Source organism: Podarcis muralis, chromosome 11, assembly GCF_964188315.1.
Source record: "Podarcis muralis chromosome 11, rPodMur119.hap1.1, whole genome shotgun sequence".
NCBI classification, from domain to species: domain Eukaryota; kingdom Metazoa; phylum Chordata; class Lepidosauria; order Squamata; family Lacertidae; genus Podarcis; species Podarcis muralis.
In genome coordinates, this window is record NC_135665.1 from 2,912,115 (window position 1) to 2,924,543 (window position 12,429).

Here is a 12,429-nt window from a genome sequence, read left to right on the forward strand (position 1 = left end):
ATCCCCTTTAAAAAATAAATAAAATCTTATTAATAGTGGGGAAGAAACTTAACTGAACTGAACTGAACTGAAAAACACAATGCAGCATTAAACATTAAAAACTCCCCTAAACAGGTCTGCCTTTAGATAGTTTTTAAAAGTAAGACAGTTGCTTATTGCCTTGGCATCTGATGGAAGGGTGTGTGCGCCTGTTCAGTCTGCTGATCAAATTGTTGAATCCCCCCCCCCCTGTTTTGTATCCTCATTGTCTAACCAGCATCCTATGCATATGACAAACCTCTTTACCTTGGCCTTTAACAGCAGAGGTATTTCTTTCAGACCTGCTTTTATTCTCCATTTAAAATGCATTTTTAAAATTTTATATTAAACATTGGTTTTACCTAATTTTAATTAAATTGTACCATTGCTTTGCTGTAACCTGGACTGGGACCTTTTGGTAAAGGGTGGAAACCAATTAAACAGGCTTTTAGGAGAGATTCAAACACACAAAACAGGGTCCAGTAAAAGCCTGGACAAAAAGAGACGTCTTGACAAGCCATCGGAAGCAATGGATGGTGTGTCATGCATGGCAAAGGGTATTCCCTTCCCTCTGCCATGCATGCCACACCATCCATTGCTTCCGATGGCTTGTCAATACAGGAGCTGTAGCAGAAAATGCTCATTTTTGAGTCACGTTATCCTGAAATACAAACTCCTTAAAGATAAGTCCCTTATCTTCAAACCATATAAGTTTGCAACATTACCACACAAATATACATTAAGACTTTCTGTCTTCCTCTCCAGCTCAGCTGAAGCAATATTCTATTGCTGCCACATTATTTTACATATAATTTGTTTCCCACTCTTTTGTAACCACATAGTTTCTTGACTGTTCAGCTTCTTGGGCAATAAGGTTGCCTAAAAGCATCATCCAACTGTGTTCTTTATTATATCCCTCTGAACTGTTTCCAAACTCAGAGCTAGCTGTTGGGTTTTTGGGGGAAAAAACACAGAGAAAACACCATATGCCTTTAGGGCTGACTGCCTTCTTATTCTTACTTTTATGATAGTAAAAACAATTGAAGGCAAATTTATATACAAGGAGTGATATATGAATACAATTAACAGATAAAGCAGAACAAGAGCATAGCAATTAATACCTCCCATTATTACTTTCTGTAATTTATTATGCTTATGTTATTTCTGAGCCCTTTGGCAGCACTGCGCTGTGTTCCAACTGATCAAATTAAAATTAAACATGTTGAGGGAATAAATTTCAGAACCGTTCTAGCTGTCCAATTTACCCTAACAATTATCCATGGTATATTGAGGGGGGGGGGAGTACTTGTTTTGCTAATTAGAATATTGCTTAAATTATGTTAAGGATCCTTAACATTTCAATACAGGTGTCAGGTGTTTAATATGATGCACGGATAATTGACCTCCCACAAACCTGAGTGACAGTGAGACTGCAGTGTTATGGTCCCAGGGCTCAAGGGATAATATGGACCTCCCAGTCTATGGTTGGAGAAGGAAGTCCGCAGGCAGAAAAGGAGGTCTGTCCCTGTAGGTCTCGTCCTTTAGCACATGGAGTCCTCTGCAGCTGCCATTACTCCTGTGCTGTCAATGCTCCAAAAGCAGTAAGAGTGGAAAGAGTTCAAGAGGCATCAGGGGAGGGTCAGGAGAGGAATCCCATAGGGGCAGGATGCACCATGGGGCCCCTGGACTCTGCCTGCCTCCTCCCACTCAGTCGCCCTACAGCTGGGAGGGGGCAGGGGGTGGACCGTTTGGGCAGCGAGGAGCCTGCAGGAGCCCAAGCCACCACATCACTCCCAGGAGAGACACATGGCATGCTGCAGGCCCTGTGGTGAGTGCCGCCCAGCATTTTGCCACCCCCCTTAGTGGTGACACACGGGGCGGACCGCCCCCACTGCACCCCCTTCCTCCGCCCCTGGCACCGAGTCCATTGGATCCAAAGCCTCTCCTTTGCTGGAGTCCTGAGCCATAGTCACACTATACTTTAAAGCACCATGGAACCACTTTGAACTGTCATGGCTTCCCCCCAGAGAATTTTGGGAACTGCAGTTTGTTAAGGGTGTTGTGCATTGTTCCTCTTATATTCCCTCTTTGCAGGGAACTCTGGGAAATGTAGCTCTGTGAGGGGAAAAAGGGATTCCTCTGCCCAGTACACTAAGGAAGAAACCAGCCTCTGCACACCTACCTGGTCCACTGAAGACAGGGGGATTTTCCTCTAAATAAACATGCATAGGATTACAATGATTTCTTGTTGTGTTTACTCTGGATTTCTCAGTCATAAATGATGGCTTATACATAGCAGATTTGCTCTTTATTGCTTCAGCAAATCCTACAGATGCCTGAGGAATAGGATCTTTGTGAACTGACCTGATTTTGCCCTCCCATACAAAGTATTTATTGCCTAGTAAGTAAAGTCATGGCCCGTTTAGTTCAAAATACCCCAATATTCTTTTCATTCTTTTTTCTTTGATTACTGTTTTGATTCCTTTCTTTTAGTTTTGCACCATATTTGCAAATACCTGCTTAGAGACCCACACAAATTAAGAAAAAATCCTACTAATATGGGTTTAAACAGAGTTTTCAGCACTACTTTAAATTGTACAACCCTATTAAAGCGTATTATTTCTCACCCACGAACTTAAATTGATGACTTCTGTTCATTGAGTACTGTTGAACAAGACTGAGCACATTAATGGAAATATCAGTCTGATACACACCAGTCACCAATCAGGATGACAAATGTTGCTTTCAAATTGGAATGTAATTTGAGTTTTGTTCTCTGTTAATGTGTGCCCAGTGCTGAGGCCATTAAGGGATATTCTCTTTGATCTCCAGTTCTGTACACAGGGACTACCACTGATCTATGTGCAGCTTTTAATTTGATAATGATAATACAGCTAATTAGGTAATTTTTGGAACAAAGTATATTTCATTGATATTTACTAGAAATATTTGTTATATTCACTAAATATCATACAGGTATGATAAGTTATTTGCAGTTACTTTGGCTGCTTCCACACGATGGTCCTTTAGTTCTTTTGATACATTAGTTTTCTTCTGTCATCTGGAAATGGCGATAAAACAGTGGCTCCACACAGCTCTTGAAATAGTGCTGTATCATCATCCTGCAATGCCAGTCTATAATGTTTATTCAGAAGAAAGAGCAAAAATCTCCTGCGTTTTTTATTAGAAGCTTTCTCCTTCCAGAATCTGCCCTGAATGTCCCTTAATGAGACGGCTCATGTTTCCTGCCACTGTGTTTTAAATGAAATATATTAAATCTAGGAATCAAGAAATGGCCAATTAAGATGCATTTGAGGCTATTAGTAACGCTACTGCTCCACTGAACAAGAAGAAATTATAGGGGCAGAAAGGAAAAAGAAAACTACTAATTAATGCTGCAGAGTCTTTTGCTGAGCAGGACTTCCTGTTGAGTAAACATTATAGAAATGCGGTGACCATTGGGATGGGAATTCCTTGATAAGACAGTGCTATATTAAGCGTCATGTGGAATCACTATATTACTACTACTACTACTACTACTACTACTACTACTACTACTGAACAAGAATGAATTTCAGGGGCAGAAACTGTAAAGAGTAAAAGCAACCTTAGACTACCTATCTGCTCCACATCAAGAATAGATAAATTGCCTACTTCCTGGGCTTAGGAGCCACCTACCTACAAGGCCTCCATCTTAATCTTTTTGGCCCTCATCCAACCCACTGGTGCATCCAGGCACCTGATCAGGACTTGTGTGGCCACACCTCAGATGCGAGAAAGATAAAGTGCTGGGTGATTTCACTGTGCTCCAGATCTCCTAATGACTGCTCCCAACAGCTTCATATAGATGTTAAACAGCATCAGAGACAAGATGTCTGGGGGACCAACAGTCCCAGTGCCACTCTCTAGAACAGGCCCAGTATGTAGGAGCATAAACACTGCAGACCAGTGCCTACAACTCCCACTCAATAAACTGGTCCAGTAAGATATGAAGATTCTGTCCCTCTCCCAATCCATCAGGGAAGTCTGATGGAGTCCCTTATCCAGGCCTGAATCTATACTGAAATGGGTTCAGATAAATTGTTTTCTCCAAGGGTGTCTGCACCTCATCTGCCACCACTCTTTTGAGCACCTCATCCCACAAAATCTGGTGTTGGTGACCATACGGGAGGGAACTTCATGGAGAGGTGGTTGCTGAATGCTCATATATAACCAGGAGACAAAGTCTACAGTCTCAGTCTGATTTGCTTCCTGGGTGGAGCCAACCGAGCAGCCAGCCCATGATTGGCCAATTTTCAGGCAGACCACGATCCACTTCTCCAACTGGCATGAGGTCCATTTTGGGGTCTCACTGGCTGGGGACACCCCACCCCCAAGAGCCTGCCCCTTGTCAGATCCTGGATGGAGAAGGCACTATCGCACAATGCCACCTGACTAACAAGGATAAGTGGTCTTCCAGAAACAGCAGGCCTCAAAAGCTGAAAACTCTTCTTGCAATTCTGCCTAGACAATGCATCAGGCACTTCACTAGTCAAACCTGTAGCAACAACAGTATTCAAGTCATCACTATTAATGCCTCTGCAAACTGCTCATGGAAGAGCAGTACCTCAAGTTCTGATGCTGGCTCTGCAATTCTGTGTATGTTTTAAATGTCCTCCAAAGAGGAAAAGAGGATGCAGAAAATGCCAAAATACAATGGATTGGCAATAATATGATCTGGTCTTGCTTGAAAAACTGACCGAGTGGAGAATTAGATTACATTTATACATGTCTATGATTTAGTTCACACAAAAGAAGTCCTGGAGCAATTATGGAGCAGTTATTGTGTGATACTGGGTGATTTTTGTGGATGAGCATTTTTAGTATATTACTTTTGTTTTAATTTTTATTGTGTATTGTTATGTTATCCTTCTAAAAATTAAAACAAAAGTAATATACTAAAAATGCTCATCCACAAAAATCACCCAGTACCACACAATAACTGCTCCATCCACACAAAGTTGAATACTAAAAACAAACGACCAAAAACTGGATTGCTAGCACTGTCCAAATACCTGGAATTGCAATTTCAGATAAAATTGTTAGCATGGAAACAATTTGTCCAAATCAAATGTTGTAGTCAACTGAGTTCTACTCAAAGTAGACCCAGGAAAACAAATGAACCTAAGTTAGTCATGTCCATTAACTTTAATTGGTCTACTCTGAGATGGCTAGCACTGAATAACACTCCAAGACAGGTAATTAAGAAGATACTAGTCCTCTTCAGACATTCTGGCAATGTTCTACCTGTGTGGTGTAGTGGTTAGTGTTGGTTGAGGACCTTGGGATACAAGGGTTCAAACCACCCCTTGCCCATGAAGCTCACTGGCCGATCTTGGGCCAGTCACTGCCTCCCAGCCTAACCTACCTCATAGGGTTGTTGTGAGGGTAAAATGGAGTTGAGAGAACTATGCATGCCACCTTGAGCACCTTTGGGAAGAAGAAGGTGGGATATAAAGGCAATAAACAAGTAAATGTCCCAATTATGTGGAAAGGTGCCTATACACATACAAATCTATGAGAACAAATATTTCTACACTGAGTACATTTTTGAATGTGTGGAATACCACTGGAATGTGGGAAGAGGGCTTTAGTTGCTGCCAGCTTTGTAAATAGAAGGAAGGGTGAAAAAACTGCACACCTTTGTGCTGCAGTGTGAGAAGGATGGGAAGCTTCTCCCATCTTTGATCTTGCAGTGTCGGCAGCAGGACATCACCACACAAACACCTCCCTGGGCTTGAACCCCCAGCGGAGGCTAGGTTCACCATCCCCTCAGTACACCTCTGCCCATGTTGTATCTCACCTTTCCTTTAAAGGCCAAGAGAAATGCTCTAGCTTTATAGACACCCTGTGATGAAAGGGTGTGTTTGTGTGTGGTGTTCAAACCAAACCACCTAGTGAACTATATAGCTAATCAAGGAACTGGGGTTTCACCATCATCAAATCTTCTGCTCTAGTCCTTACTACTGCATCACACCACTTCTGTCCACATCTGTTTACCATCTAAGGCCAGGAAGATGCGTCAAGGTCATTTGAAGCAAGGAGCATATGCTAAATCCAACATCTGGCTGTCTGAGACAGTGTCTTTGAAATTAAGGCTACCATTCTAGGCATTAGGTTTGACCTTTGAATGCTTACTTCACTGAGGTTCAGTTCTACCAAGTGCCTTTTGTTAACACTTTGGGCAACTCTGCAGTTAATTTAAAGCTAGTTTGATTTTGTTGTGCCAGTATTTCAATAAACATTTAAAGCTGAAAGGTCCCCAGTCTGCCCTGCTCTCACATTATTTTACTAAAATACTTTTGTTGTTGCTTACTTATAAATCAGATGAAATACCTCACTGAACTTTTACCAGCATTTTTTGCAAACAGAAAATTTTGCTTGGTTTCTTGCCAAGTGGGCAAACCACTATTTCTGTAGATGTTCATATTTCATCATTATTGTTAAGCCATAGTGCAAATGCAACACTCTTGTCTCTGACCGAAGAGACATGGAGGAATGGATTGCAGCATTGCTTGTTGGGGGGAGGAGATGGGAGGGGGAAAGCACCGTGCAAACAGTGACCTTTTGAAATAGTTTAAGCATATTTCAGATTAAGGAGCAGCTTTATCTTGGAAACCATCCAGTAGATGATAAGGGCTGGATGTTCTTCCACTAAATCAATCTGAAATTAACACCTGTCCTAATACTAAAATTATAAAGTCCTTGCAAAGTTTAAATAAAAGTTTAAACAAAACTTGTACTTTTGTTTAAACATTCTAACTTCCCAGTTTTGGTGTTAGAAAGGGCAAAGTCCCTGTATTTTTCTCTCTGTTTCTCACATCTATGCAGTTGGGAAGTGTGGCTCAGTCCCCCCCCCCCCCAGCAGCAAATTAATGTTAATTTAAAATATAGGTAATTGTATCTCTCTTTTTGCTCCTCTGAGTATGAGAGCAAAATCTACATTGTTTTATGAGCCAGTTTCAAGCATTTTATAAACAAGCAATCACATTTAAGCCACTGAACAAATATTGATCATGCAAGTCACATTTGCCACTCCCAGGAAGCCTTAACCCAGCTGAACAAAAGATTTACTTAAAAGAAAATAAAAACTTGAGCAAATTTACCTTCTTCCATGGTGAACAAACAGTAGAGTCAGGATAATGAATTCACTCAAGAGCTTTTTTGTTTTGTTTCTTTAAGAACAAGCTGCTTCATGTGGAAGAATCTGACACAGAGCATGTTTAAAAATGCAGGAGCCTTTTGACATGGACTAGGATATGGTTTCCTGTGGAAATGAAGCCATGCTTCTGATAGGGAATCGGGTTTCTTCTTTGGCCAGGAGTCAGGCCATTAATTAAAAGGGCATCACTGCAGCCCTGTGTTTCTTCTGTACACCCTAGGGGCTCATTCAATTCAAAGTTCACAAAAATCGCATGTGGGATTTAGGGTGTCTCAGAAGACTATCCCCAATGCTGAAATAAACATGGCCAATCCCTGCTTGAGTGATGCTCCACCAGGACAACAGAGCCAGATGGAGCAGTGTCTGGACTAATGCCTGCCAGTAGGTGACTCCTGTGCTCTTGCCCTGGCATATATGTCAGGAGCAGGAGTGTGGCATGTCGGCAGCGGCGTAGCGTGGGTTGTCAGCACCCGGGGCAAGGCAAGTAATTTGCGCCCCCTAACCCGTGGATTTGCGCCCCCTAACCTGTGGATTTGCGCCCCCTAACCCATGGATTTGCCCTAACCCCAGATGTTGCGCCCGGTGCGGCCGGCCCCCCCTGCACCCCCCACGCTACGCCACTGCATGTCGTGCCAGTAAAAGGAGCGCATAATGCAGAAGAGGAGAACCCACTGGCAATGTCGTTCCTGCCAGGATGGTGACTGTGTCTGACTGCAGTTGACCATGCCTGCAATAAAGAATATTATCAGATGAACAGCACAAGGTTATGTTGGTCTCAGTGTGCCCCCAGAAGCACATAGAAGCATATATTTTTAAAATAATATTTTATTAAAGTTTTCTTGGTTTACAAAGGTATGCTCAATGTCTCTTTTTTCAAGTTACATTTTCCATAGGTCAGTTTCATTTGTTGAGACATTAGGGTTACATTACGAAGAAAAAAGGGGAGAAGAGGTGGAAGGGGCCATGGTGGCTGGGGGTGGGGTCGGGAGGCAATATTTCTATTTTGCTTAATGTGTGTGTGGGGTTTTGTGTCAGCGTCGTTTGTGCAGGTTCTCTTTGCTATTCGCTTGTGTTCCTTTGGTGGTGAGAGAAATTGTGGTTGGCTTAGGGTGCGGTTGCTTGTTCGTGATTGGCTGTGTTGAACTTTGTTTTCGTGTGTGAGTGGGGTGGGTGGGTGTTTTTGAGTCAGGTTAGCCATATTGATTCATATGCTGTTGGTGGATTCTTGTTGTTGTCTTGTACATAGAAGCAGATATTGATACAGTATATGGGCCATTTGTCTAACAGTGCATTTACATATGCAAAACTTTCCAGGAATAAATATTCAGAAAGTTCAGCTTGTCACATGCTAAGTAAGAAAAAGGTAAGAGAAAATGTACCTGCAAATATACTACATTTGACATAAAAGTCAAAGTTGCAAGTTTCCTGGCACTGTTGGTTGCCCCTGTTTGGGAGGCTTTTCAGGCATCCATTTATGGACTATCTAATTTGGGTAGGCTCCCTATAAAGCCAGCAATTGCTTTCTTCTGGCAGTGCTGCAGGGCAGATCATTTGACCACCAGGAGCTTCATGTTTTCCTTCCTTAGGGGCCTATGACGCCATCCAAGTCAGCTTTCGCTGGAAATTCTTTCATAACTGCAACTAGGGAAGAGCACATCCCACACAAAGAGCTATTTTGCAACCAGCCAGAAAAACTTGTAAGGTTTCTGTAGGCACTCTGAGATGCTATCATGTCATGCCTAAACCTCTAGTCTATAGCAACCTGTGATTATTATTCATTGTTCATAATGCGTAGTATTTCACCACTTTTTTTTTAACCTGGAGGGCAATGTTGCTGATTTTGACCATAAAAATGGCCAGATGCCATGAACAATTTAGCTGAAGTGGTAATTCATATAAACCTGTTAATTATTAGCTGCTTGCCCAATATCTGAAACACTTTTTCTGTCACCTTGAATGAAATGGTAGATGACTTAGGCAGACATGTGATGTCTGCCAATAACTTCAAATTAAGCAATTCTAATAATTAACCTCCCCTTCATGGATCACTGCCTTGCCGTGGCGAAGGGGCTTGAATAACTCAGAGAAGCTATGGGCTATGCTGTGCAGGGCCACCCAAGATGGACAGGTCATAGTGGAGAGTTTTGACCAAACGTGATCCACCTGGAGCAGGAACCGGCAAGCCACTCCAGTATCCCTGCCAAGAAAACTCCATGGACAAAGGCAACAGGCATATAAAAGTTATGACGCTGGAAGATGAGCCCCTCAGGTCGGAAGGTGTCCAACATGCTACTGGGGAAGAGCGGAGGACAAGTACAAGTAGATCCAGAGCTGATGAAGCGCCTGGGCCAAAGCCGAAAGGACGCTCAGTTGCGGATATGCATGGAAGCGAAAGGAAAGTCCAATGCTGTAAAGAAAAATATTGCATAGGAACCTGGAATGTAAGAACCATGAACCTTGGTAAGTTGGATGTGGTCAAAAATGAGATAGCAAGAATAAATATTGACATCCTGGGCATCAGTGAACTAAAATGGACGGGAATGGGCAAATTCAGTTCGGATGACCATCATATCTACTACTGTGGGCAAGAATCCCGTAAAAGAATTGGAGTGGCCCTCATAGTCAACAAAAGAGTGGCGAAAGCTGTACTGGGATGCAATCTCAAAAATGATAGAATGATCTCGATACGAATCCAAGGCAGACCTTTTAACATCACAGTAATCCAAGTTTATGCACCAACCACTGGTGCTGAAGAAACTGAAATTGAGCAATTCTATGAAGACTTACAACACCTTATAGAAATGACACCAAAGAAGGATGTTCTTCTCATTATAGGGGATTGGAATGCTAAAGCAGGGAGTCAAGAGATAAAAGGAACAACTGGCAAGTTTGGCCTTGGAGTTCAAAACGAAGCAGGGCAAAGGCTAATAGAGTTCTGCCAAGAGAACAAGCTGGTCATCACAAACACTCTTTTCCAACAACACAAGAGACGACTGTACACATGGACATCACCAGATGGGCAGCATCGAAATCAGATTGATTATATTCTCTGCAGCCAAAGCTGGAGAAGCTCTATACAGCAAAAACAAGACCTGGAGCTGACTGTGGCTCAGATCATCAGCTTCGTATAGCAAAATTCAAGCTTAACCTGAAGATAGTAGGAAAAACCACTGGGCCGGTAAGATACAATCTAAATCAAATTCCTTATGAATACACAGTGGAAGTGAGGAACAGGTTTAAGGATTTAGATTTGGTGGACAGAGTGCCTGAAGAACTATGGATGGAGGCTTGTAACATTGTACAGGAGGCAGCAACAAAAACCATCCCAATGAAAAGGAAATGCAAGAAAGCAAAGTGGCTGTCCAACGAGGCCTTACAAATAGCGGGGGAGAGAAGGCAAGCAAAATGCGAGGGAGATAGTGAAAGATACAGGAAATTGAATGCAGATTTCCAAAGAATAGCAAGGAGAGACAAGAAGGACTTCTTAAACAAGCAATGCAAACAAATAGAGGAAAACAATAGAATGGGAAAAACCAGAGATCTGTTCAAGAAAATTGGAGATATGAAAGGAACATTTCATACAAAGATTACCATAATAAAAGACAAAAGTGGAAAGGACCTAACAAAAGCAGAAGACATCAAGAAGAGGTGGCAAGAATACACAGAGGAACTATACCAGAAAGAAATGGATGTCTCATATACCCCAGGTAGTGTGGTTGCTGACCTTGAACCAGACATCCTGGAAAGTGAAGTCAAATGGGCCTTAGAAAGCACTGCAAATAACAAGGCCAGTGGAAGTGATGATATTCCAGCTGAACTATTTAAAATTTTAAAAGATGATGCTGTTAAGGTGCTACACTCAATATGCCAGCAAATTTGGAAAACTCAGCAGTAGCCAGAGGATTGGAGAAGATCAGTCTACATCCCAATCCCCAAGAAGGGAAGTGTCAAAGAATGCTCTAACTACCGCACAATTGCACTCATTTCGCACGCTAGCAAGGTAATGCTTAAAATTCTACAAGGCAGGCTTAAGCAGTATGTGGACCGAGAACTCCCAGAAGTGCAAGCTGGATTTTGAAGGGGCAGAGGAACCAGAGACCAAATTGCAAACATGCGCTGGATTATGGAGAAAGCTAGAGGGTTCCAGAAAGACATCTACTTCTGCTTCATTGACTATGCAAAAGCCTTTGACTGTGTCGACCACAGCAAACTATGGCAAGTTCTTAAAGAAATGGGAGTGCCTGATCACCTCATCTGTCTCCTGAGAAATCTCTATGTGGGACAAGAAGCTACAGTTAGAACTGGATATGGAATAACTGATCGGTTCAAAATTGGGAAAGGAGTACGACAAGGCTGTATATTGTCTCCCTGTTATTTAACTTATATGCAGATTTCATCATGCGAAAGGCTGGGCTGGATGAATCCCAAGCCGGAATTAAGATCGCCGGAAGAAATATCAACAACCTCAGATATGCAGATGATACAACCTTGATGGCAGAAAGTGAAGAGGAATTAAAGAATCTTTTAATGAGGGTGAAAGAGGAGAGCGCAAAATATGGTCTGAAGCTCAACATCAAAAAAAACGAAGATCATGGCCACTGGTCCCATCACCTCCTGGCAAATAGAAGGGGAAGAAATGGAGGCAGTGAGAGATTTTACTTTCTTGGGCTCCATGATCACTGCAGATGGTGACAGCAGTCACGAAATTAAAAGACGCCTGCTCCTTGGGAGAAAGGCGATGGCAAACCTAGACAGCATCTTAAAAAGCAGAGACATCACCTTGCCAACAAAGGTCCATATAGTTAAAGCCATGGTTTTCCCAGTAGTGATGTATGGAAGTGAGAGCTGGACCATAAAGAAGGCTGATCGCCAAAGAATTGATGCTTTTGAATTATGGTGCTGGAGGAGACTCTTGAGAGTCCCATGGACTGCAAGAAGATCAAACGTATCCATTCTTAAGGAAATCAGCCCTGAATGGTCACTGGAAGGACAGATCATGAAGCTGAGGCTCCAATACTTTGGCCAGACTCTCTGGAAAAGACCCTGATGTTAGGAAAGATTGAGGGCACAAGGAGAAGGGGACGACAGGGGACGAGATGGTTGGACAGTGTTCTCGAAGCCACAAACGTGAGTCTGACCAAACTGCGGGAGGCAGTGGAAGACAGGAGTGCCTGGTGTGCTCTGGTCCAGGGGGTCATGAAGAGTTGGAC

General features: G+C 42.6%; 1 protein-coding gene across 1 annotated transcript in view; it reads right to left on the reverse strand.

The window, feature by feature from the left end:
• The window catches only part of LOC114606889 (uncharacterized), a 40,951-nt gene extending 33,306 nt beyond the window's left edge, over window positions 1-7,645 (reverse strand). Inside the window, exon 1 of the mRNA XM_077935962.1 lies at window positions 7,164-7,645. Within this exon, the coding sequence (XP_077792088.1) occupies window positions 7,164-7,173 (10 nt within the window). The 5' untranslated portion in view covers window positions 7,174-7,645. The remainder of the gene's footprint in view (window positions 1-7,163) is intronic.
• Between the last annotated feature and the right edge of the window lie 4,784 nt (window positions 7,646-12,429).